The following is a 26,695-nucleotide window of genomic DNA, read 5'->3' as shown; positions in this document are numbered from 1 at the left end:
GTAACTAATCCTGTACTGACTCCAACAGCCTCTCTGACGCCCCCTGTAACTAAGATTCCCATGTAACAGTGCATCGATGCCTCTGGGCTGGTTTCACCTGTGTGATTGGGCTCACTGAAGGCAAAGGAGGCTAATCTCTTGCCCTAGCAGGTTTCACCTTTGTGATTGGGCTCCCTGAAGGCAAAGGAGGCTAATCTCTTGACCGAGCTGGTTTCACGTGTGCGATTGGACTCACTGAAGGCAAAGGAGGCTAATCTCTTGACCGAGATGGTTTCACCTTTGTGATTGGGCTCACTGAAGCCAAAGGAGGCTAATCTCTTGACCGAGCTGGTTTCACCTGTGTGACTGGGCTCACTGAAGGCAAAGGAGGCTAATCTCTTGACCGAGCTGGTTTCACCTTTGTGATTGGGCTCACTGAAGGCAAAGGAGGCTAATCTCTTGACCAAGCTGGTTTGACCTGGGTCACTGGGCTCACTGAAGGCAAAGGAGGCTAATCTCTTGACCGAGCTGATTTCACCTGTGTGACTGGGCTCACTGAAGGGAATGAAGGCTAATCTGTTGACCGAGCTGGTTTCACCTGTGTGACTGAGCTCACTGGAGGCAAATCTCTTGACTGAGCTGGTTTACCCGTGTGACTGGGCTCACTGAAGGCAAAGGAGGCTAATCTCTTGACCGAGCCGGTTTCACCTGTGTGATTGGGCTCACTGAAGGCAAAGGAGGCTAATCTCTTGGCCGGGCTGGTTTCACCTTTGTGATTGGGCTCACTGAAGGCAAAGGAGGCTAATCTCTTGACCAAGCTGGTTTCACCTTTGTGATTGGGCTCACTGAAGGCAAAGGAGGCTAATCTCTCGACCGAGCTGTTTTCACCTGTGTGACTGGTCTCACTGAAGTCAACGGAGGCTAATCTCTCGACTGAGCTGGTTTCACCTGTGTGATTGGGCTCACTGAAGGCAAAGGGGGCTAATCTCTTGACCAAACTGATTTCACCTGTGTGACTGGGCTCACTGAAGGCAACGGAGGCTAATCTGTTGACCGAACTGGTTTCACCTGTGTGACTGAGCTCACTGGAGGCAAGTCTCTTGACTGAGCTGGTTTCACCTGTGTGACTGGGCTCACTGAAGGCAAAGGAGGCTAATCTCTTGACCGAGCTGGTTCCACCTGTGTGATTGGGCTCACTGAAGGCAAAGGAGGCTAATCTCTTGTCTGAGCTGGTTTCACGTTTGTGACTGGGCTCACTGAAGGCAAAGGAGGCTAATCTCTTGACCGAGCTGGTTTCACCTGTGCGATTGGGCTCACTGAAGGCAAAGCAGGCTAATCTCTTGACCGAGCTGGTTTCATCTGTGCGATTGGGCTCACTGAAGGCAAAGGAGGCTAATCTCTTGGCCGGGCTGGTTTCACCTTTATGATTGAGCTCACTGAAGGCAAAGGAGGCTAATCTCTTGACCGAGATGGTTTCACCTTTGTGATTGGGCTCACTGAAGGCAAAGGAGGCTAATGTCTTGACCGAGCTGGTTTCACCTGTGTGATTGAGCTCACTGAAAGGCAAAGGATGCTAATCTCTTGACCGAGCTGGTTTCGCCTGTGTGTCTGGGCTCACTGAAGGCAAAGGAGGCTGATCTCTTGACCGAACTGGGTTTGCCTGTGTGATTGGGCTCACTGAAGGCAAAGGAGGCTGATCTCTCGACTGAGCTGGTTTCACCTGTGTGATTGGGCTCACTGAAGGCAAAGGGGGCTAATCTATTGACTGAGCTGGTTTCACCTGTGTGATTGGGCTCACTGAAGGCAAAGGAGGCTAATCTCTTGACCAAGCTGATTTCACCTGTGTGACTGGGCTCACTGAAGGGAATGAAGGCTAATCTGTTGACCGAGCTGGTTTCACCTGTGTGATTGAGCTCACTGGAGGCAAATCTCTTGACTGAGCTGGTTTACCTGTGTGACTGGGCTCAATGAAGGCAAAGGAGGCTAATCTCTTGACCGAGCCGGTTTCACCTGTGTGATTGGGCTCACTGAAGGCAAAGGAGGCTAATCTCTTGACCGAGCTGGTTTCACCTGGGCGATTGGGCTCACTGAAGGCAAAGGAGGCTAATCTCTTGACCGAGCTGGTTTCACCTGTGCGATTGGACTCACTGAAGGCAAAGGAGGCTAATCTCTTGATCGAGCTGATTTCACCTGTGTGACTGGGCTCACTGAAGGGAATGAAGGCTAATCTGTTGACCGAGCTGGTTTCACCTGTGTGATTGAGCTCACTGGAGGCAAATCTCTTGACTGAGCTGGTTTACCTGTGTGACTGGGCTCACTGAAAGCAAAGGAGGCTAATCTCTTGACCGAGCCGGTTTCACCTGTGTGATTGGGCTCACTGAAGGCAAAGGTGACTAATCTCTTGTCTGAGCCGGTTTCACCTTTGTGACTGGGCTCACTGAAGGCAAAGGAGGCTAATCTCTTGACCGAGCTGGTTTCACCTGGGCGATTGGGCTCACTGAAGGCAAAGGAGGCTAATCTCTTGACCGAGCTGGTTTCACCTGTGCGATTGGGCTCACTGAAGGTAAAGGAGGCTAATCTCTTGACCGAGCTGGTTTCACCTGTGCGACTGGGCTCACTGAAGGCAAAGGAGGCTAATGTCTTGACCGAGCTGGTTTCACCTGTGTGACTGGGCTCACTGAAGGCAAAGGAGGCTAATCTCTTAACCGAGCTGGTTTCACCTGTGTGATTGAGCTCACAGAAAGGCAAAGGAGGCTAATCTCTTGATCGAGCTGGTTTCGCCTGTGTGTCTGGGCTCACTAAAGGCAAAGGAGGCTGATCTCTTGACCGAACTGGGTTTGCCTGTGTGATTGGGCTCACTGAAGGCAAAGGAGGCTGGTCTCTTGACCGAGCTGATTTCACCTGTGTGACTGGGCTCACTGAAGGGAATGAAGGCTAATCTGTTGACCGAGCTGGTTTCACCTGTGTGATTGAGCTCACTGGAGGCAAATCTCTTGACTGAGCTGGTTTACCCGTGTGACTGGGCTCACTGAAGGCAAAGGAGGCTAATCTCTTGACCGAGCCGGTTTCACCTGTGTGATTGGGCTCACTGAAGGCAAAGGAGGCTAATCTCTTGGCCGGGCTGGTTTCACCTTTGTGATTGGGCTCACTGAAGGCAAAGGAGGCTAATCTCTTGACCGAGCTGGTTTCACCTGTGTGACTGGGCTCACTGAAGGCAAAGGAGGCTAATCTCTCGACCGAGCTGGTTTCACCTGTGTGACTGGTCTCACTGAAGTCAACGGAGGCTAATCTCTCGACTGAGCTGGTTTCACCTGTGTGATTGGGCTCACTGAAGGCAAAGGGGGCTAATCTCTTGACCAAACTGATTTCACCTGTGTGACTGGGCTCACTGAAGGTAACGGAGGCTAATCTGTTGACCGAACTGGTTTCACCTGTGTGACTGAGCTCACTGGAGGCAAGTCTCTTGACTGAGCTGGTTTCACCTGTGTGACTGGGCTCACTGAAGGCAAAGGAGGCTAATCTCTTGTCTGAGCTGGTTTCACGTTTGTGACTGGGCTCACTGAAGGCAAAGGAGGCTAATCTCTTGACCGAGCTGGTTTCATCTGTGCGATTGGGCTCACTGAAGGCAAAGCAGGCTAATCTCTTGACCAAGCTGGTTTCACCTGTGTGACTGGGCTCATTGAAGGAAAAGGAGGCTAATCTCTTGGCCGGGCTGGTTTCACCTTTATGATTGGGCTCACTGAAGGCAAAGGAGGCTAATCTCTTGACCGAGATGGTTTCACCTTTGTGATTGGGCTCACTGAAGGCAAAGGAGGCTAATGTCTTGACCGAGCTGGTTTCACCTGTGTGATTGAGCTCACAGAAAGGCAAAGGATGCTAATCTCTTGACCGAGCTGGTTTCGCCTGTGTGTCTGGGCTCACTGAAGGCAAAGGAGTCTGATCTCTTGACCGAACTGGGTTTTCCTGTGTGATTGGGCTCACTGAAGGCAAAGGAGGCTGATCTCTCGACTGAGCTGGTTTCACCTGTGTGATTGGGCTCACTGAAGGCAAAGGGGGCTAATCTATTGACTGAGCTGGTTTCACCTGTGTGATTGGGCTCACTGAAGGCAAAGGAGGCTAATCTCTTGACCGAGCTGATTTCACCTGTGTGACTGGGCTCACTGAAGGGAATGAAGGCTAATCTGTTGACCGAGCTGGTTTCACCTGTGTGATTGAGCTCACTGGAGGCAAATCTCTTGACTGAGCTGGTTTACCTGTGTGACTGGGCTCACTGAAGGCAAAGGAGGCTAATCTCTTGACCGAGCCGGTTTCACCTGTGTGATTGGGCTCACTGAAGGCAAAGGAGGCTAATCTCTTGTCTGAGCTGGTTTCACCTTTGTGACTGGGCTCACTGAAGGCAAAGGAGGCTAATCTCTTGACCGAGCTGGTTTCACCTGGGCGATTGGGCTCACTGAAGGCAAAGGAGGCTAATCTCTTGACCAAGCTGGTTTCACCTGTGCGATTGGACTCACTGAAGGCAAAGGAGGCTAATCTCTTGACCGAGCTGATTTCACCTGTGTGACTGGGCTCACTGAAGGGAATGAAGGCTAATCTGTTGACCGAGCTGGTTTCACCTGTGTGATTGAGCTCACTGGAGGCAAATCTCTTGACTGAGCTGGTTTACCTGTGTGACTGGGCTCACTGAAGGCAAAGGAGGCTAATCTCTTGACCGAGCCGGTTTCACCTGTGTGATTGGGCTCACTGAAGGCAAAGGAGGCTAATCTCTTGTCTGAGCCGGTTTCACCTTTGTGACTGGGCTCACTGAAGGCAAAGGAGGCTAATCTCTTGACCGAGCTGGTTTCACCTGGGCGATTGGGCTCACTGAAGGCAAAGGAGGCTAATCTCTTGACCGAGCTGGTTTCACCTGTGCGATTGGGCTCACTGAAGGCAAAGGAGGCTAATCTCTTGACCGAGCTGGTTTCACCTGGGCGATTCGGCTCACTGAAGGCAAAGGAGGCTAATCTCTTGACCGAGCTGGTTTCACCTGTGCGATTGGGCTCACTGAAGGCAAAGGAGGCTAATCTCTTGACCGAGCTGGTTTCACCTGTGCGACTGGGCTCACTGAAGGCAAAGGAGGCTAATCTCTTGACCGAGCTGGTTTCACCTGTGTGACTGGGCTCACTGAAGGCAAAGGAGGCTAATCTCTCGACCGAACTGGTTTCACCTGTGTGACTGGGCTCACTGAAGTCAACGGAGGCTAATCTCTCGACTGAGCTGGTTTCACCTGTGTGATTGGGCTCACTGAAGGCAAAGGGGGCTAATCTCTTGACCAAATTGATTTCAACTGTGTGACTGGGCTCACTGAAGGCAACGGAGGCTAATCTGTTGACCGAACTGGTTTCACCTGTGTGATTGAGCTCAATGGAGGCAAAGGAGGCTAATCTCTTGACCGAGATGGTTTCACCTTTGTGATTGGGCTCACTGAAGGCAAAGGAGGCTAATCTCTTGACCGAGCTGGTTTCACCTGTGTGATTGAGCTCACAGAAAGGCAAAGGAGGCTAATCTCTTGACCGAGCTGGTTTCGCCTGTGTGTCTGGGCTCACTGAAGGCAAAGGAGGCTGATCTCATGACCGAACTGGGTTTGCCTGTGTGATTGGGCTCACTGAAGGCAAAGGAGGCTGGTCTCTTGACTGAGCTGGTTTCACCTTTGCGACTGGGCTCACTGAAGGCAAAGGAGGCTAATCTCTTGACCGAGCTGGCTTCACCTTTGTGATTGGGCTCACTGAAGCCAAAGGAGGCTAATCTCTTGACCGAGCTGGTTTCACCTGTGCGACTGGGCTCACTGAAGGCAAAGGAGGCTAATCTCTCGACCGAGCTGGTTTCACCTGTATGACTTGGCTCACTGAAGTCAACGGAGGCTAATCTCTCGACTGAGCTGGTGTCACCTGCGTGATTGGGCTCACTGAAGGCAAAGGGGGCTAATCTCTTGACCGAGGTGGTTTCACCTGTATGATTGGGCTCACTGAAGGCAAAGGAGGCTAATCTCCTGACTGAGCTGATTTCACCTGTGTGACTGGGCTCACTGAAGGCAAAGGAGGCTAATCTCTTGACCAAGATGGTTTGACCTGTGTGACTGGGCTCACTGAAGGCAAAGGAGGCTAATCGCTTGACCGAGTTGGTTTCACCTGTGTGACTGGGCTCACTGAAGGCAAAGGAGGCTAATCTCTTGACCGAGCTGGTTTCGCCTGTGTGATTGGGCTCACTGACGGCAAAGGAGGCTGATCTTTTGACCGAGCTGGTTTCGCCTTTGTGATTGGGCTCACCGAAGGCAAAGGAGGCTGATCTCTTGACCGAGCTGATTTCACCTGTGTGATTGGGCTCACTGAAGGCAAAGGAGGCTAATCTCTTGACCGAGCTGGTTTCACCTTTGTGATTGGGCTCACTGAAGGCAAAGGAGGCTGATCTCTTGACCGAGCTGGTTTCACCTGTGTGATTGAGCTCACAGAAAGGCAAAGGAGGCTGATCTCTTGGCCGAGCTGGTTTCACCTGTGTGATTGGGCTCACTGATGGCAAAGGAGGCAGACCTTTTGACCGAGCTGGCTTCACCTGTGTGTTTGGACTCACTGAAGGCAAATCAGGCTGATCTCTTGACCGAGCTGGTTTCACCTGTGTGACTGGGCTCACTGAAGCCAAAGGAGGCTAATCTCTTGACCGAGCTGGTTTCACCTGTGTGACTGGAGTCACTGTAGGCAAAGGAGGCTAATCTCTTGACCAAACTGGCTTCGCCTGTGTGACTGGGATCACTGAAGGCAAAGCAGGCTGATCTCTTGACCGTGCTGGTTTCGCCTGTTTGATTAGGCTCACTGGAGGCAAAGGAGGCAGACCTTTTGACCGAGCTGGCTTCACCTGTGTGTTTGGACTCACTGAAGGCAAATCAGGCTGATCTCTTGACCGAGCTGGTTTCACCTGTGTGATTGAGCTCACTGGAGGCAAAGGAGGCTAATCTCTTGACCGAGATGGTTTCACCTTTGTGATTGGGCTCACTGAAGGCAAAGGAGGCTAATCTCTTGACCGAGCTGGTTTCACCTGTGTGATTGAGCTCACAGAAAGGCAAAGGAGGCTAATCTCTTGACCGAGCTGGTTTCGCCTGTGTGTCTGGGCTCACTGAAGGCAAAGGAGGCTGATCTCATGACCGAACTGGGTTTGCCTGTGTGATTGGGCTCACTGAAGGCAAAGGAGGCTGGTCTCTTGACTGAGCTGGTTTCACCTTTGCGACTGGGCTCACTGAAGGCAAAGGAGGCTAATCTCTTGACCGAGCTGGCTTCACCTTTGTGATTGGGCTCACTGAAGCCAAAGGAGGCTAATCTCTTGACCGAGCTGGTTTCACCTGTGCGACTGGGCTCACTGAAGGCAAAGGAGGCTAATCTCTCGACCGAGCTGGTTTCACCTGTATGACTTGGCTCACTGAAGTCAACGGAGGCTAATCTCTCGACTGAGCTGGTGTCACCTGCGTGATTGGGCTCACTGAAGGCAAAGGGGGCTAATCTCTTGACCGAGGTGGTTTCACCTGTATGATTGGGCTCACTGAAGGCAAAGGAGGCTAATCTCCTGACTGAGCTGATTTCACCTGTGTGACTGGGCTCACTGAAGGCAAAGGAGGCTAATCTCTTGACCAAGATGGTTTGACCTGTGTGACTGGGCTCACTGAAGGCAAAGGAGGCTAATCGCTTGACCGAGTTGGTTTCACCTGTGTGACTGGGCTCACTGAAGGCAAAGGAGGCTAATCTCTTGACCGAGCTGGTTTCGCCTGTGTGATTGGGCTCACTGACGGCAAAGGAGGCTGATCTTTTGACCGAGCTGGTTTCGCCTTTGTGATTGGGCTCACCGAAGGCAAAGGAGGCTGATCTCTTGACCAAGCTGATTTCACCTGTGTGATTGGGCTCACTGAAGGCAAAGGAGGCTAATCTCTTGACCGAGCTGGTTTCACCTTTGTGATTGGGCTCACTGAAGGCAAAGGAGGCTGATCTCTTGACCGAGCTGGTTTCACCTGTGTGATTGAGCTCACAGAAAGGCAAAGGAGGCTGATCTCTTGGCCGAGCTGGTTTCACCTGTGTGATTGGGCTCACTGATGGCAAAGGAGGCAGACCTTTTGACCGAGCTGGCTTCACCTGTGTGTTTGGACTCACTGAAGGCAAATCAGGCTGATCTCTTGACCGAGCTGGTTTCACCTGTGTGACTGGGCTCACTGAAGCCAAAGGAGGCTAATCTCTTGACCGAGCTGGTTTCACCTGTGTGACTGGAGTCACTGTAGGCAAAGGAGGCTAATCTCTTGACCAAACTGGCTTCGCCTGTGTGACTGGGATCACTGAAGGCAAAGCAGGCTGATCTCTTGACCGTGCTGGTTTCGCCTGTTTGATTAGGCTCACTGGAGGCAAAGGAGGCAGACCTTTTGACCGAGCTGGCTTCACCTGTGTGTTTGGACTCACTGAAGGCAAATCAGGCTGATCTCTTGACCGAGCTGGTTTCACCTGTGTGACTGGGCTCACTGAAGCCAAAGGAGGCTAATCTCTTGACCGAGCTGGTTTCACCTGTGTGACTGGAGTCACTGTAGGCAAAGGAGGCTAATCTCTTGACCGAGCTGCTTTCACCTGTGTGATTGGGTTTACTGACGAAAAGGGAGGCTAATCTCTTGACCGAGCTGATTTCACCTGTGTGACTGGGCTCACTGAAGGGAATGAAGGCTAATCTGTTGACCGAGCTGGTTTCACCTGTGTGATTGAGCTCACTGGAGGCAAATCTCTTGACTGAGCTGGTTTACCTGTGTGACTGGGCTCACTGAAGGCAAAGGAGGCTAATCTCTTGACCGAGCCGGTTTCACCTGTGTGATTGGGCTCACTGAAGGCAAAGGAGGCTAATCTCTTGTCTGAGCCGGTTTCACCTTTGTGACTGGGCTCACTGAAGGCAAAGGAGGCTAATCTCTTGACCGAGCTGGTTTCACCTGGGCGATTGGGCTCACTGAAGGCAAAGGAGGCTAATCTCTTGACCGAGCTGGTTTCACCTGTGCGATTGGGCTCACTGAAGGCAAAGGAGGCTAATCTCTTGACCGAGCTGGTTTCACCTGTGCGACTGGGCTCACTGAAGGCAAAGGAGGCTAATCTCTTGACCGAGCTGGTTTCACCTGTGTGACTGGGCTCACTGAAGGCAAAGGAGGCTAATCTCTCGACCGAACTGGTTTCACCTGTGTGACTGGGCTCACTGAAGTCAACGGAGGCTAATCTCTCGACTGAGCTGGTTTCACCTGTGTGATTGGGCTCACTGAAGGCAAAGGGGGCTAATCTCTTGACCAAACTGGTTTCACCTGTGTGATTGAGCTCACTGGAGGCAAAGGAGGCTAATCTCTTGACCGAGATGGTTTCACCTTTGTGATTGGGCTCACTGAAGGCAAAGGAGGCTAATCTCTTGACCGAGCTGGTTTCACCTGTGTGATTGAGCTCACAGAAAGGCAAAGGAGGCTAATCTCTAGACCGAGCTGGTTTCGCCTGTGTGTCTGGGCTCACTGAAGGCAAAGGAGGCTGATCTCTTGACCGAACTGGGTTTGCCTGTGTGATTGGGCTCACTGAAGGCAAAGGAGGCTGGTCTCTTGACTGAGCTGGTTTCACCTTTGCGACTGGGCTCACTGAAGGCAAAGGAGGCTAATCTCTTGACCGAGCTGGCTTCACCTTTGTGATTGGGCTCACTGAAGCCAAAGGAGGCTAATCTCTTGACCGAGCTGGTTTCACCTGTGCGACTGGGCTCACTGAAGGCAAAGGAGGCTAATCTCTCGACCGAGCTGGTTTCACCTGTATGACCTGGCTCACTGAAGTCAACGGAGGCTAATCTCTCGACTGAGCTGGTGTCACCTGCGTGATTGGGCTCACTGAAGGCAAAGGGGGCTAATCTCTTGACCGAGGTGGTTTCACCTGTATGATTGGGCTCACTGAAGGCAAAGGAGGCTAATCTCCTGACTGAGCTGATTTCACCTGTGTGACTGGGCTCACTGAAGGCAAAGGAGGCTAATCTCTTGACCAAGCTGGTTTGACCTGTGTGTCTGGGCTCACTGAAGGCAAAGGAGTCTGATCTCTTGACCGAACTGGGTTTTCCTGTGTGATTGGGCTCACTGAAGGCAAAGGAGGCTGATCTCTCGACTGAGCTGGTTTCACCTGTGTGATTGGGCTCACTGAAGGCAAAGGGGGCTAATCTATTGACTGAGCTGGTTTCACCTGTGTGATTGGGCTCACTGAAGGCAAAGGAGGCTAATCTCTTGACCGAGCTGATTTCACCTGTGTGACTGGGCTCACTGAAGGGAATGAAGGCTAATCTGTTGACCGAGCTGGTTTCACCTGTGTGATTGAGCTCACTGGAGGCAAATCTCTTGACTGAGCTGGTTTACCTGTGTGACTGGGCTCACTGAAGGCAAAGGAGGCTAATCTCTTGACCGAGCCGGTTTCACCTGTGTGATTGGGCTCACTGAAGGCAAAGGAGGCTAATCTCTTGTCTGAGCTGGTTTCACCTTTGTGACTGGGCTCACTGAAGGCAAAGGAGGCTAATCTCTTGACCGAGCTGGTTTCACCTGGGCGATTGGGCTCACTGAAGGCAAAGGAGGCTAATCTCTTGACCAAGCTGGTTTCACCTGTGCGATTGGACTCACTGAAGGCAAAGGAGGCTAATCTCTTGACCGAGCTGATTTCACCTGTGTGACTGGGCTCACTGAAGGGAATGAAGGCTAATCTGTTGACCGAGCTGGTTTCACCTGTGTGATTGAGCTCACTGGAGGCAAATCTCTTGACTGAGCTGGTTTACCTGTGTGACTGGGCTCACTGAAGGCAAAGGAGGCTAATCTCTTGACCGAGCCGGTTTCACCTGTGTGATTGGGCTCACTGAAGGCAAAGGAGGCTAATCTCTTGTCAGAGCCGGTTTCACCTTTGTGACTGGGCTCACTGAAGGCAAAGGAGGCTAATCTCTTGACCGAGCTGGTTTCACCTGGGCGATTGGGCTCACTGAAGGCAAAGGAGGCTAATCTCTTGACCGAGCTGGTTTCACCTGTGCGATTGGGCTCACTGAAGGCAAAGGAGGCTAATCTCTTGACCGAGCTGGTTTCACCTGGGCGATTCGGCTCACTGAAGGCAAAGGAGGCTAATCTCTTGACCGAGCTGGTTTCACCTGTGCGATTGGGCTCACTGAAGGCAAAGGAGGCTAATCTCTTGACCGAGCTGGTTTCACCTGTGCGACTGGGCTCACTGAAGGCAAAGGAGGCTAATCTCTTGACCGAGCTGGTTTCACCTGTGTGACTGGGCTCACTGAAGGCAAAGGAGGCTAATCTCTCGACCGAACTGGTTTCACCTGTGTGACTGGGCTCACTGAAGTCAACGGAGGCTAATCTCTCGACTGAGCTGGTTTCACCTGTGTGATTGGGCTCACTGAAGGCAAAGGGGGCTAATCTCTTGACCAAATTGATTTCAACTGTGTGACTGGGCTCACTGAAGGCAACGGAGGCTAATCTGTTGACCGAACTGGTTTCACCTGTGTGATTGAGCTCAATGGAGGCAAAGGAGGCTAATCTCTTGACCGAGATGGTTTCACCTTTGTGATTGGGCTCACTGAAGGCAAAGGAGGCTAATCTCTTGACCGAGCTGGTTTCACCTGTGTGATTGAGCTCACAGAAAGGCAAAGGAGGCTAATCTCTTGACCGAGCTGGTGTCGCCTGTGTGTCTGGGCTCACTGAAGGCAAAGGAGGCTGATCTCATGACCGAACTGGGTTTGCCTGTGTGATTGGGCTCACTGAAGGCAAAGGAGGCTGGTCTCTTGACTGAGCTGGTTTCACCTTTGCGACTGGGCTCACTGAAGGCAAAGGAGGCTAATCTCTTGACCGAGCTGGCTTCACCTTTGTGATTGGGCTCACTGAAGCCAAAGGAGGCTAATCTCTTGACCGAGCTGGTTTCACCTGTGCGACTGGGCTCACTGAAGGCAAAGGAGGCTAATCTCTCGACCGAGCTGGTTTCACCTGTATGACTTGGCTCACTGAAGTCAACGGAGGCTAATCTCTCGACTGAGCTGGTGTCACCTGCGTGATTGGGCTCACTGAAGGCAAAGGGGGCTAATCTCTTGACCGAGGTGGTTTCACCTGTATGATTGGGCTCACTGAAGGCAAAGGAGGCTAATCTCCTGACTGAGCTGATTTCACCTGTGTGACTGGGCTCACTGAAGGCAAAGGAGGCTAATCTCTTGACCAAGATGGTTTGACCTGTGTGACTGGGCTCACTGAAGGCAAAGGAGGCTAATCGCTTGACCGAGTTGGTTTCACCTGTGTGACTGGGCTCACTGAAGGCAAAGGAGGCTAATCTCTTGACCGAGCTGGTTTCGCCTGTGTGATTGGGCTCACTGACGGCAAAGGAGGCTGATCTTTTGACCGAGCTGGTTTCGCCTTTGTGATTGGGCTCACCGAAGGCAAAGGAGGCTGATCTCTTGACCGAGCTGATTTCACCTGTGTGATTGGGCTCACTGAAGGCAAAGGAGGCTAATCTCTTGACCGAGCTGGTTTCACCTTTGTGATTGGGCTCACTGAAGGCAAAGGAGGCTGATCTCTTGACCGAGCTGGTTTCACCTGTGTGATTGAGCTCACAGAAAGGCAAAGGAGGCTGATCTCTTGGCCGAGCTGGTTTCACCTGTGTGATTGGGCTCACTGATGGCAAAGGAGGCAGACCTTTTGACCGAGCTGGCTTCACCTGTGTGTTTGGACTCACTGAAGGCAAATCAGGCTGATCTCTTGACCGAGCTGGTTTCACCTGTGTGACTGGGCTCACTGAAGCCAAAGGAGGCTAATCTCTTGACCGAGCTGGTTTCACCTGTGTGACTGGAGTCACTGTAGGCAAAGGAGGCTAATCTCTTGACCAAACTGGCTTCGCCTGTGTGACTGGGATCACTGAAGGCAAAGCAGGCTGATCTCTTGACCGTGCTGGTTTCGCCTGTTTGATTAGGCTCACTGGAGGCAAAGGAGGCAGACCTTTTGACCGAGCTGGCTTCACCTGTGTGTTTGGACTCACTGAAGGCAAATCAGGCTGATCTCTTGACCGAGCTGGTTTCACCTGTGTGATTGAGCTCACTGGAGGCAAAGGAGGCTAATCTCTTGACCGAGATGGTTTCACCTTTGTGATTGGGCTCACTGAAGGCAAAGGAGGCTAATCTCTTGACCGAGCTGGTTTCACCTGTGTGATTGAGCTCACAGAAAGGCAAAGGAGGCTAATCTCTTGACCGAGCTGGTTTCGCCTGTGTGTCTGGGCTCACTGAAGGCAAAGGAGGCTGATCTCATGACCGAACTGGGTTTGCCTGTGTGATTGGGCTCACTGAAGGCAAAGGAGGCTGGTCTCTTGACTGAGCTGGTTTCACCTTTGCGACTGGGCTCACTGAAGGCAAAGGAGGCTAATCTCTTGACCGAGCTGGCTTCACCTTTGTGATTGGGCTCACTGAAGCCAAAGGAGGCTAATCTCTTGACCGAGCTGGTTTCACCTGTGCGACTGGGCTCACTGAAGGCAAAGGAGGCTAATCTCTCGACCGAGCTGGTTTCACCTGTATGACTTGGCTCACTGAAGTCAACGGAGGCTAATCTCTCGACTGAGCTGGTGTCACCTGCGTGATTGGGCTCACTGAAGGCAAAGGGGGCTAATCTCTTGACCGAGGTGGTTTCACCTGTATGATTGGGCTCACTGAAGGCAAAGGAGGCTAATCTCCTGACTGAGCTGATTTCACCTGTGTGACTGGGCTCACTGAAGGCAAAGGAGGCTAATCTCTTGACCAAGATGGTTTGACCTGTGTGACTGGGCTCACTGAAGGCAAAGGAGGCTAATCGCTTGACCGAGTTGGTTTCACCTGTGTGACTGGGCTCACTGAAGGCAAAGGAGGCTAATCTCTTGACCGAGCTGGTTTCGCCTGTGTGATTGGGCTCACTGACGGCAAAGGAGGCTGATCTTTTGACCGAGCTGGTTTCGCCTTTGTGATTGGGCTCACCGAAGGCAAAGGAGGCTGATCTCTTGACCAAGCTGATTTCACCTGTGTGATTGGGCTCACTGAAGGCAAAGGAGGCTAATCTCTTGACCGAGCTGGTTTCACCTTTGTGATTGGGCTCACTGAAGGCAAAGGAGGCTGATCTCTTGACCGAGCTGGTTTCACCTGTGTGATTGAGCTCACAGAAAGGCAAAGGAGGCTGATCTCTTGGCCGAGCTGGTTTCACCTGTGTGATTGGGCTCACTGATGGCAAAGGAGGCAGACCTTTTGACCGAGCTGGCTTCACCTGTGTGTTTGGACTCACTGAAGGCAAATCAGGCTGATCTCTTGACCGAGCTGGTTTCACCTGTGTGACTGGGCTCACTGAAGCCAAAGGAGGCTAATCTCTTGACCGAGCTGGTTTCACCTGTGTGACTGGAGTCACTGTAGGCAAAGGAGGCTAATCTCTTGACCAAACTGGCTTCGCCTGTGTGACTGGGATCACTGAAGGCAAAGCAGGCTGATCTCTTGACCGTGCTGGTTTCGCCTGTTTGATTAGGCTCACTGGAGGCAAAGGAGGCAGACCTTTTGACCGAGCTGGCTTCACCTGTGTGTTTGGACTCACTGAAGGCAAATCAGGCTGATCTCTTGACCGAGCTGGTTTCACCTGTGTGACTGGGCTCACTGAAGCCAAAGGAGGCTAATCTCTTGACCGAGCTGGTTTCACCTGTGTGACTGGAGTCACTGTAGGCAAAGGAGGCTAATCTCTTGACCGAGCTGCTTTCACCTGTGTGATTGGGTTTACTGACGAAAAGGGAGGCTAATCTCTTGACCGAGCTGATTTCACCTGTGTGACTGGGCTCACTGAAGGGAATGAAGGCTAATCTGTTGACCGAGCTGGTTTCACCTGTGTGATTGAGCTCACTGGAGGCAAATCTCTTGACTGAGCTGGTTTACCTGTGTGACTGGGCTCACTGAAGGCAAAGGAGGCTAATCTCTTGACCGAGCCGGTTTCACCTGTGTGATTGGGCTCACTGAAGGCAAAGGAGGCTAATCTCTTGTCTGAGCCGGTTTCACCTTTGTGACTGGGCTCACTGAAGGCAAAGGAGGCTAATCTCTTGACCGAGCTGGTTTCACCTGGGCGATTGGGCTCACTGAAGGCAAAGGAGGCTAATCTCTTGACCGAGCTGGTTTCACCTGTGCGATTGGGCTCACTGAAGGCAAAGGAGGCTAATCTCTTGACCGAGCTGGTTTCACCTGTGCGACTGGGCTCACTGAAGGCAAAGGAGGCTAATCTCTTGACCGAGCTGGTTTCACCTGTGTGACTGGGCTCACTGAAGGCAAAGGAGGCTAATCTCTCGACCGAACTGGTTTCACCTGTGTGACTGGGCTCACTGAAGTCAACGGAGGCTAATCTCTCGACTGAGCTGGTTTCACCTGTGTGATTGGGCTCACTGAAGGCAAAGGGGGCTAATCTCTTGACCAAACTGGTTTCACCTGTGTGATTGAGCTCACTGGAGGCAAAGGAGGCTAATCTCTTGACCGAGATGGTTTCACCTTTGTGATTGGGCTCACTGAAGGCAAAGGAGGCTAATCTCTTGACCGAGCTGGTTTCACCTGTGTGATTGAGCTCACAGAAAGGCAAAGGAGGCTAATCTCTAGACCGAGCTGGTTTCGCCTGTGTGTCTGGGCTCACTGAAGGCAAAGGAGGCTGATCTCTTGACCGAACTGGGTTTGCCTGTGTGATTGGGCTCACTGAAGGCAAAGGAGGCTGGTCTCTTGACTGAGCTGGTTTCACCTTTGCGACTGGGCTCACTGAAGGCAAAGGAGGCTAATCTCTTGACCGAGCTGGCTTCACCTTTGTGATTGGGCTCACTGAAGCCAAAGGAGGCTAATCTCTTGACCGAGCTGGTTTCACCTGTGCGACTGGGCTCACTGAAGGCAAAGGAGGCTAATCTCTCGACCGAGCTGGTTTCACCTGTATGACCTGGCTCACTGAAGTCAACGGAGGCTAATCTCTCGACTGAGCTGGTGTCACCTGCGTGATTGGGCTCACTGAAGGCAAAGGGGGCTAATCTCTTGACCGAGGTGGTTTCACCTGTATGATTGGGCTCACTGAAGGCAAAGGAGGCTAATCTCCTGACTGAGCTGATTTCACCTGTGTGACTGGGCTCACTGAAGGCAAAGGAGGCTAATCTCTTGACCAAGCTGGTTTGACCTGTGTGACTGGGCTCACTGAAGGCAAAGGAGGCTAATCGCTTGACCGAGCTGGTTTCACCTGCGTGATTGGGCTCACTGAAGGCAAAGGAGGCTAATCTCTTGATCGAGCTGGGTCCACCTGTGTGATTGGGCTTACTGATGAAAAAGGAGGCTAATCTCTTCACCGAGCTGGTTTCACCTGTGTGACTGGGCTCACTGAAGGCAAAGGAGGCTAATCTCTTGACCGAGCTGGTTTCACCTGTATGACTTGGCTCACTGAAGTCAACGGAGGCTAATCTCTCGACTGAGCTGGTGTCACCTGAGTGATTGGGCTCACTGAAGGCAAAGGGGGCTAATCTCTTGACCGAGGTGGTTTCACCTGTATGATTGGGCTCACTGAAGGCAAAGGAGGCTAATCTCCTGACTGAGCTGATTTCACCTGTGTGACTGGGCTCACTGAAGGCAAAGGAGGCTGATCGTTTGACCGAGCTGGTTTCGCCTTTGTGATTGGGCTCACTGAAGGCAAAGGAGGCTGATCTCTTGACCGAGCTGGTTTCACCTGTGTGATTGGGCTCACTGAAGGCAAAGGAGGCTAATCTCTTGACCGAGCTGGTTTCACCTTTGTGATTGGGCTCACTGAAGGCAAAGGAGGCTGATCTCTTGACCGAGCTGGTTTCACCTGTGTGATTGAGCTCACAGAAAGGCAAAGGAGGCTAATCTCTTGGCCAAGCTGGTTTCACCTGTGTGATTGGGCTCACTGATGGCAAAGGAGGCTGATCTTTTGACCAAGCTGGTTTCACCTGTGTGATTGGGCTCACTGAAGGCAAAGGAGGCTGATCTCTTGACTGAGCTGGTTTCACCTTTGTGATTGGGCTCACTGAAGGCAAAGCAGGCTGATCTCTTGACCGTGCTGGTTTCGCCTGTGTGATTGGGCTCACTGAAGGCAAAGGAGGCTGATCTCTTGGCCGAGCTGGTTTCACCTGTGTGATTGGGCTCACTGATGGCAAAGGAGGCTGATCTCTTGACCGAGCTGGTTTCACCTGTGTGATTGGGCTCACTGAAGGCAAAGGAGGCTAATCTCTTGACCGAGCTGGTTTCACCTTTGTGATTGGGCTCACTGAAGGCAAAGGAGGCTGATCTCTTGACCGAGCTGGTTTCACCTGTGTGATTGAGCTCACAGAAAGTCAAAGGAGGCTGATCTTTTGACCGAGCTGGTTTCACCTGTGTGATTGGGTCACTGATGGCAAAGGAGGCAGATCTTTTGACCGAGCTGGTTTCACCTGTGTGACTGGGCTCACTGAAGCCAAAGGAGGCTAATCTCTTGACCGAGCTGGTTTCACCTGTGTGACTGGACTCACTGTAGGCAAAGGAGGCTAATCTCTTGACCGAGCTGGTTTCACCTGTGTGATTGGGTTTACTGACGAAAAGGGAGGCTAATCTCTTGGCCGAGCTGGTTTCACCTGTATGATTGGGCTCACTGAAGGCAAAGGAGGCTCATCTCTTGGCTGGGCTGGTTTCACCTGTGTGATTGGGCTCACTGAAGGCAAAGGAGGCTAATCTCTTGACCAAGCTGGTTTCGCCTGTGTGATTGGGCTCACTGAAGGCAAAGGAGGCTAATCTATTGGCTGGGCTTGTTTCACTTGTGCGGTTGGGCTCACTGAAGGCAAAGGAGGCTAATCTCTTGACCGAGCTGGTTTCACCTGTATGATTGGGCTCACTGAAGGCAAAGGAGGCTCATCTCTTGGCTGGGCTGGTTTCACCTGTGTGATTGGCCTCACTGGAGGTTGTTCCTAGATGTGGGAGCTGAGTGGGAGGTTGGGCCGTTGCTTATTTCATGTGTACACGGGACTCCCCATAGGACAGCTTTCTGTGAGGACAGCAAAGCAGGTGGGTTGTGAGGAGGTCCACCGCTCTGTTACCCCTTGAAGTAGGGTGGCCAACTCTTTGATAGTCTTTCGCGGGACAGACACTTGGGTAACGTTGGTTGACTTTCTACTTCTTTAACACAGCTCTATGCGTGTCAAGCTGTACCAATCAGGTAAATAGAGGCCTGCAGTCTCGCACGATGTCTCTGGGACCGGAAGTGAGCCGTGTCCCTCTCTGCGACATGTCTCTGGGACCAGAAGTGAGAAATGTCCCTCTCACATAGCTCTCAACTCACACACTTTTGGCGGGTGTCACCCGCCTTGTAAAGGGCTTACTCACCCGCCAAGCCTCCTGCACGCCCATTCATTTCAATGGGCGTCTCACCCGCCAAAAACAAAATCGGGTGATTTCACCCGCCTTTGCAACAGAAATGGTTGAGAGCTATGCTCTCAGCGCCACGGAAGTGAGCCGTGTCCCTCTTAGCGTCATGTCTCTGGGACCGGAAGTGAGCAGTGTCCCTCTCTGCGACATGTCTCTGGGACCAGAAGTGAGCACTGTCCCTCTCACATAGCTCTCAACTCACACACTTTTGGCGGGTGACACCCGCCTTGTAAAGGGCTTACTCACCCGCCAAGCCTCCTGCACGCCCATTCATTTCAATGGGCGTCTCACCCGCCAAAAACAAAATCGGGTGATTTCACCCGCCTTTGCAACAGAAATGGTTGAGAGCTATGCTCTCAGCGCCACGGAAGTGAGCCGTGTCCCTCTTAGGGTCATGTCTCTGGGACCGGAAGTGAGCAGTGTCCCTCTCTGCACCATGTCTCTGGGACCAGAAAAGAGTAATGTCCCTCTCAGCGCCACGAAAGTGAGGCGTGTCCCTCTCAGCGTCATATCTCTGGGACCGGAAGTGATCAGTATCCCTCAGCCATATCTCTGGGACCGGAAGTGAGCAGTGTCCCTCTCTGCGCCACGGAAGTGAGCCGTGTCCCTCTCAGCGTCATATCTCTGGGACCGGAAGTGATCAGTATCCCTCTCAGCCATAGCTCTGGGACCGGAAGTGAGCAGTGTCCCTCTCTGTGCCATGTCTCTGGGACCAGAAAAGAGCAGTGTCCCTCTCTGCGCCACGGAAGGGAGCCTTGTCCCTCTCAGCGTCATATCTCTGGGACCGGAAAAGAGCAGTGTCCCTCTCAGCGTCATGTCTCTGGGACCGGAAGTGAGCAGTGTCCCTCTCGGCGCCATGTCTCTGGGACCGGAAGTGAGCAGTGTCCCTCTCGGCGCCATGTCTCTGGGATCGGAAGTGAGCAGTGTCCCTCTCGGCGCATGTCGCTGGGATCGGAAGTGAGCAGTGTCCCTCTCGGCGCCATGTCTCGGGACCGGAAGTGAGCAGTGTCCATCTCAGCGCCACTTTATGGGCTTCCTGCGTCGCCGTTGCCATCACTGGCAGGAAACTGCAAGTCACAGCGCCCGCCCCCTTCCTCCGTCACTTCCTGTAATCGCAGCCATTCCACCGTCCCTTCAGCTGCTCCATATCCTACCAGTGCAGGAAAAGTAAGGTAAGCCCATGCCTTATCGCCCCCACCCCCACCCCGACCCCAGCCTTCCTCGGTGCATAACCCCTCCCGCACCGTCCTGCCACTCTGCCCCAGAACAATTCCCGACCCCCAGGAATTCTTTCACCCCTTCCAGCATGCACCAGTCAATGGGCTCGCGCTTCCCCAGCCCAGTTTATCCCTCTAGCTCTGTGTACACTACAGGTCCCAGAATGCAAGCATGGCACTGTGCAGAGCCGTGCTTCACATTGTTTCATTAGTTCTATCCGTCTGTATTCAGTGATCAGTGGTGATGGCGCTGCAAAGTCATTGCAAATTCAATCTGTCTTCTTTCAATCTTCCAATTGGTTAATTTAATCTTCAAAAGCCAACAGGTGCATATTTATTTTTGGTCGAAGTACGCATTGACTATGTCTTGTGGACCCAGGAGCAGTGCATAAGGTCTGTGGTGCCCCTTTTCTCCTGAGCACGTTTCCCTTTAGCTGTCTCATTGAGCCAAAGGTCCAGGGTAACAGTGCTGAGGATACCAGCAGTGTCTTTGGGTCCCAAGCAGGCTGGTTTATCAAACAGTGGCTTTGTGATTACTGTGCTTCAGTGAGTCCACATTACTGTTGTGTGTATTTGAATCTATTACTGCACATAAAACCCTCAGTTATCTAGGCACTAGTTACAGAAAGTGCATACACAGTACAAAGATGTGCAGGGAAGCAGGCTGGAGAAAAACGACCCATCGTGTTATGGGGAGCTGCATCAGCTAGCAAACAAGGTCAGGAAAGGTGCAACTATACATACTGGGAAAGCTACTCCTCGTGTTGCTGTGAGCTATCTCAGTTAGCATACAGGGTCATGATAGTACAATTATGCATATTAGGAAAAGCTACTCCTCGTGTTGCGGATGTATCAGAAGTGACAGTTTCTAAGGGTTGACTGATTGGAAATAGGAGTCAATCAAAGTATCAGATTCTGATTATATAATGGCATAGAAAACAGCTATGTCCCCTCCCCTTTTACCCACAAAAACCTGTTAAAATGTTCCTGTCCTCTGCACAGGACCTGCGTTCTGCACTCAGCCTAAGCATGTCACAAACCGGTAACCGAGCAGCCAACAGGCCGGCACGTCCTCCTTATATGAGTGCCCACTCACGCCAAGCATAACATGGCAGTTTCGCCAACTGGGCCACCCAGGCCAATTAAAGTCTTCCCAGCTCATTGGGCTCCCTCGCCCTGCATGGGGACCAAGTACCTGCCATCTCCTGTGCCCAGCTCTGCCCCGCTGGAGGGGGTGCAGAAAGACCATCTCCCCGGATCCCCGCTGTCTCAGAAGAGAGAGAAACTACTGTGATGCAAGATTTCTGTTAATTTTGTCTTCTACAATCCAGGTGGGGGAAAAGAAGACGAGGCATTTGGAGGATTCTCCCACTGAATCCTCTAGTCCAGATCAAGGCATGAAGTAGCTTTAAAAATTTGATTCGCAGTGTTTGCTAATTAAAATGTTTTTGATTAACAAACAGACCCATTTGATTAGCAATTTTGTACTAATATTGTTAATGTCACGTTATTTGTACCAATGATATAATATGTCCAACCATACCGCGGTTTTGCGTACCTTTGAAATACGACATTAGTGAGAGGAGTCGGCCCTTGCGAATTCTTTACACTTAAGCCAGACCTGTTCCTTTCTGTAAAATCGTGCATTTCACTACAAACAGGGTTTATGTTTGGCACACTGCTGCCACTCTGAGGCCAGCCATGCAGAGTGAAACTTTTATTTGACATTTACTGTAAATAAAGTAAATGTTAAAAGTTACATCATCAATTATCATATTTACTATGATATATTTCACTTTTCATACAACTTGCTGTAATGTCTACTTAATTATTCTTAACTTTCAATAAAAATCAATTAACTTAAAAAAAGTTGAAAACATCTCTTGTAAATGCTCCTTCATAAAATATGCTTGAGTGGGCAAAAAGACTTTGCGAGCCATAGATGAGTGTCTGTAAAATGTAAAAGGTTTGCTGCATGAATGGGCACAAATAGATATGATGATAAGGCTCTGAAAACCAGCTGTCTCCTGTAGGTGGTAATACATAATAGAATCATAAAGCAAAGCAAGCTCTAGAGGCGAACTATAATGTTTGGTATTGTAGTAGATCTGTAATGTACAGACTGGATGGAACTATTGTTCACTACTTTGCGTAGGCATTTAGTTTGCTTTGTGTATTCTTTCTCTAAGAGGGAAGAAAGACTAAGCAGAGTGGATTGCGTAACAGTCAGACAACTGGCCAAACTAGGTGGCATATTATAGTTTGTGGCTGGCTCACTTTCAGGGTACCTGGTATAAAGGACATGTTGATAATATAGAATGTCAAGGAGTATTGGTCTCATCATGGGTTGATCACCAGTTGCAAGATGTATGCAATCTGCAGGTTATAGAGCTAGGTTTGTCATCAAAAGCATATGATCATGTACATTTTCAAAACTTCTCTAGTCCACATGATGCATTTTACCAAACAAAATTAAATTTACTTGACACTATGAAATTCAGATATACTAACCTAATACTGTAAAGCATGGAGATGGTGCAGTGTTTTATGGTATCAATACTGTTATTATGCATTATGTAACCACTTACATTTTAGGGATGGAATTTCATGGCCATCTTTTTAAAAGATATAAAGTTGACACTGGTCTTTGCCAGACAGGATATCGAAAGCTTAATAAAAGTATCATCCTGATTACTTTTGGTTTGCAATTATTTGAAAAAGAAATCCTTGCCTAGCACTCCTACACATGCCTTTGGCACTTAAGGGTGGAGGAGACAATTACTGCTGCACTTTTCCTCCATTAGCACTTGAAGTGAACAGAGCGAAAAGGGGGAATGCAGGGTGAGCTATGCTTTCATTGAAGAGGGCAACATAAATAGCTAACTTTGCTACACAAGTGTTCATTTGATTAGCAAACCTACAGAATTGCATAGCAAATTGCTATGCGACGCTGCTTATTTCATGCCTTGCGGATAGGTAGTCACAAAGAAAGATGTAGTACTCCTTATCTCGGAAGATGAGGAAGCCAAGAGGAAATATTGGAACAGAGAAGAAATTGAAGCATTGGTGTGGGAAATCTAATGCTGCACTGAAGACATTTCATATGTGGCCATCAGTCTGTCAGGACAAACATTTATAGATTCTATACAGCAGAGGCTGTATTAGGGTTTTTTAAGAAACTGGGAAAGGCGAAGGAAAAGAGCAAAGACTGTGCTCCAGTCTTGGCGGACATGCAGAAGCAGGTTGAATGAACTCCTGTTTGACCTGGCTTATGACCGTGTTAGAGGGTCAGCCATGGCTATGGGGGCAGGTTTTCAGGCAAGAGGCACATTCACATACAAGACTGGACGGTTTGCTAAATGCTTTTGCACTCAAGATCCCCTTTGAAGGCAACACGTTCGGTGACTCCTTGGAAGACAAGGTGCATCCAGTGTTTCGTGCTGATAACATTAACCATTCTGATAAGCTGAGGATGAAACGTTCACCCCGTTCCTCTAGGCATAAGGCTTCAGGACTAGGAGGAACTAGCTACTCATCATTGGGAGTGGTGGTCTGCCGATGCTTGGGAAAATAAGATGGTTCAATTGGGATACGTGATAGACTTTGAAGCCCCTCCTGGGCAGTCAAGCATGATCATGACTCCAATGCCAAGAAGCAAACTGAAAAGGGAAGCCATGCTGAGTGCCGTTCAGTAACCTCTACAAAAGAGGGCTATTTTGAAAGTTTCCCGGGGTCAGCAGGGTCAGGAGTTCTACTCAATTGTCTTCCTGTTCCCAAAACCATCGGGGCAATTAAGGTTAATCCTGAACCTGTAGTCTCGGAATATATTTGTAGAGGGGAAAGCTTCAAGATGGAAACCCTTAAAAAATAATTCCTGTGGTATAAAAGGGGGACTGGCTTCTGTCCTTGGACTGCAGGATGCCTGTTGCCATGTAGCCATAAGGGCAGCCCAGGTTTGCGGTAGGTGAAAGGTATTTCCAAGTCCAGGTTCTCCCCTTTGGGTTGAAAACGCCCCCAGGTTCTCTACCAAACTGGCTGCCCCTTGGTGGCTCAGTGTCAAGACTTGAAGGGAAGGGTATTAACACCCACTCCCGAACCACAGATGCTGAATGAGTTCGTCCCTCCCACTGGTTCCTGATGTTGGAGGTACAGGTGACCACGTGGCAGCCATGGGGGGGGGGGGGGGGGATTCGGGAGATGTTGTGGATGGGAAGAGGGGAGTTAAGAAAACCGTAAAGCGGGTTAGGGTAACAAAATTGTATAGATAGGGGGAGTTTAAGGGAAAAACATCTTGATACTACATTTCCTAGTATTAACACACAAAACAGAAATCGGAATAAGCTTCTATTGAGCTAGTTAATTGATGGCCCATCAATATGTGGCCCTAACACTCTCCCTAAACCCTTCATGGTGCTTACTAGCCCTAGAAAGCGCTGTAGCACCGCCTACCTAAAAGAGATAGATAGAGGGAAACTCACCCTGCTCCTACAATGCATGGGATCATTTTAAGGGCATAGTACTAGCACTTGATTGTCTTGTTCAAAAACACCAATATTTGCAACATTAGTTAAAAATTGCAGTTGGGATTTTAGTCTCCCCAACACTGCATGCTTTGGTCAAACAGACCGTTTGCGCGGGACTAGGCGTCACACAATGTAGAATTTAATTTCCCTCCGCGAAGTGTGTCTGATCTTCTCAAAGCCAGTAATAATAAAACAATTAAGACTATAAATAACACTCTCAAATTGTTGTTATGATCCTTCAAAACTCTTTCTCTCTCCAGAGTCTACACAAGGATTGATTTTCTGAGAGTATACAATTTCACATAAAAACAATTAGACTGTCCACTTCATTAGTTAGCATTCCCAATTGATCAAGTCCACTGTGTGTCTCCCCTAGTCGGGGGACATCAGAGAGTCTGGTCGACCGGTTTCAATGATTGTTTCTTTCGTACATCATCTTCTTCAGGACCAATTACTTCTTTTATGAAGACCAAATCTGTGCGCCCATCAGAAAGTTTTGTGACATATTCTGAGTTGTTCGTTGTGTGTGCAATGGGAGTGCACACCTAACACTGTGGTTTGGGCAATTCTATTCACTGGATCAGTACTTCGGCCTCAAGGCTATTCCTGGTTATAAAGTAGTTGCCAGGCTTGGAAAGCAGTTTTTGATCCAGCAGCAACTGCCTTTTATGGTTGACGCTCATGGGATGTTTTTTTATGTAAATTCAGAATAGATAGGGTTCTGGGCGTTCAGGGTCTACTAACTACATGAAACACTGTGTGCAGTGAAACACAGTTTCTAGTTTGAGCGTGAACGTAACACGCTATCAAGACTACATGGTTAGCCCTAGAGGGCATTTCTATTGCTTGCTTCATGTTGTCCGTTTGTCCTAGATTCTACATTTTGCCTATCAGGCCATGAATTCTGTGTACCAGAACGCATTGCAATCAAAAATGCGCCGCAAGCACTTAACTGAGGTCTGGGACCCCTGTGAGGTTGCCTGGATGCTGCAAAATGATGCCTTGAATCACTGGAGCTTAACTCTGTCACTGCAGCGTAGCCCGGGTCCCTTCTCTCTGCTCTCCGGTACCTGCCATTGCTTCCTTGCTCCACACGCAGCGTCCGCCCGTGCCGTAATCCTTACTAATCCGCACCTGGCATGTGCGGACACCAGTCTTTATGCGAGCAACAGCTGCGTAGCATGCGTAGAGCCACGCACTCCCACTGACATCTGAGAACTGTAGTTTGCAGCTGGCCGTGCCGAACATTCCCGCTGCTTACACGTGCCCCCACCTCCTTTCTTGACACTTCTTATCATCTACAGGGTGTAAATATGTCTTCCCTTATCTGGGTGATTGTCTAGTCAAGGCAGCTAGAGGGGGTCAGTACATACCCACCTAAAGATGGTGTGCAAAGCCCTGGATGATTGGGGGGTTCCTGGTGAATTGGCATAAGTCTCAGCTTCTTCCCTCCCAATATCTGACCTTTACAGGGCGACAGGTTTGCACCAGACAAGAGATGGTGTTCCTCCCCAAGGGGAGAGCTCTGTGCCTCCAAGTGTCTCTGGCCAAGGTTCTACGAAAGGAGTAGGCTTTGGCAAAGGAGCTCCTAGTGGCAAAGGGTCACATGGCCTCCTGTGTTTCTGATTCCCTATGCTCGGCTTCATCTTAGGCCCCTATTCTCACATCTTTTTAATCATTGGTTTATGTCCTCCCAAGTCACAGGAATTGATGGAGGGTCTGGGCTAGTGGGTGTATCTGAGCCATCTCTGGAAGGGTTTACTTATAGACACTCCTTCAAAGATCACTCTTACTACAGATGCCAACAACCTGATTTGGGGGCCACCCTGGGGTCTTGGCCTATGTAGGGGAGATGGAATCAGGAGTAGAGCATCTGTTCCTCCAATTGGAGGGAATTGTCTGCAATTGACAGGGCCCTGAGAGTTTGCTGGGATTTTGAAGGATCAGGTGGTACTGACCAGGACAGACAATTTCACAGCCCTAGCATACATCAACAGGCAAGGGGGGTTTGGAGTCTGTTTCCCTGAACTCTGGTATGGGATGTAGGGTCCTGGGCAGAATCGCCTACGACCCATAGAGGCGGTCTGCATCAGGCGCATAGAGAATGTAGTGGCATACAGGCTCAGCAGGATTTTCAGGTTTTCTAAAGAACTGTACCTGTCAGGCAGAACCTTCTTGGCCATATTCCAAAGGATTGGGACCCCAAGATCAGGGAAAGCGGGTCTCAGGTAATCCTGGTAGTTCCCTACTGGCCAAGGAGGAGTTGGTTTCCATAGAACCCCGGACCCAAGTGGTGTGGAGGATCCTGGAATGGCCATGCCCTAGACAAGTAAATCCAGGAGCGGGGGAACATAGCATACTATGGCCAGCTTGTTTGGAAGTGGAAATGTGTAAGTTACTGGCCTTAGGCTTGTCTCAGCAAATGGCAGAGACCATTCTCCATTTAAGCGCCTGGCCACTGTGAAGGCATATGACAAGCACTAGGGACTTTTTTTAATGTTGTGCAAAGGCTGAGCTTTACCCACTGGTGTTTCC

At 50.5% G+C, this 26,695-nt stretch overlaps 2 protein-coding genes across 2 annotated transcripts in view; one reads left to right on the top strand and one right to left on the bottom strand.

Annotated features, from left to right (window-relative positions):
• Positions 1-550: 550 nt before the first annotated feature.
• On the bottom strand, positions 551-25,408 carry LOC138581320 (mucin-12-like). The gene is made up of 20 exons (XM_069652600.1): positions 25,231-25,408; positions 16,914-17,573; positions 15,731-16,852; positions 14,932-15,591; positions 14,642-14,881; positions 13,279-14,358; positions 11,777-12,796; positions 10,798-11,637; positions 10,388-10,747; positions 9,576-10,337; positions 8,777-9,436; positions 8,487-8,726; positions 7,124-8,203; positions 5,622-6,641; positions 4,643-5,482; positions 4,233-4,592; positions 2,991-3,821; positions 2,280-2,699; positions 1,930-2,229; positions 551-1,518 (listed from the first exon to the last, which is right to left on the bottom strand). The coding sequence occupies exons 1-20, from the start codon at positions 25,406-25,408 to the stop codon at positions 551-553; spliced, it is 13,641 nt and encodes a 4,546-aa protein (XP_069508701.1).
• Positions 19,405-26,695, top strand: part of LOC138565351 (uncharacterized) — a 146,473-nt gene continuing 139,182 nt past the window's right edge. Inside the window, exon 1 of the mRNA XM_069642972.1 lies at positions 19,405-19,592. The gene's annotated coding sequence lies outside the window, so the exon portion shown is untranslated. The remainder of the gene's footprint in view (positions 19,593-26,695) is intronic.

Source organism: Ambystoma mexicanum, chromosome 1p, assembly GCF_040938575.1.
Source record: "Ambystoma mexicanum isolate Mex_15411 chromosome 1p, UKY_AmexF1_1, whole genome shotgun sequence".
Lineage (NCBI taxonomy): Eukaryota > Metazoa > Chordata > Amphibia > Caudata > Ambystomatidae > Ambystoma > Ambystoma mexicanum.
This window is presented reverse-complemented; position numbering and strand designations above follow the sequence as displayed.

Coding starts and splice junctions, on each gene's coding strand:
- LOC138581320 (XM_069652600.1), bottom strand. CDS start 25,408: ATGTTCGGCACGGCCAGCTGCAAACTACAGTTCTCAGATGTCAGTGGG. Junction 10,338..10,387: donor CAGTGAGCCCAGTCACACAG/GTAAACCAGCTC, acceptor TCAATCACACAG/GTGAAACCAGCTCGGTCAAC. Junction 6,642..7,123: donor ATCAGCCTCCTTTGCCTTCA/GTGAGCCCAGAC, acceptor CTTTGGCTTCAG/TGAGCCCAGTCACACAGGTG.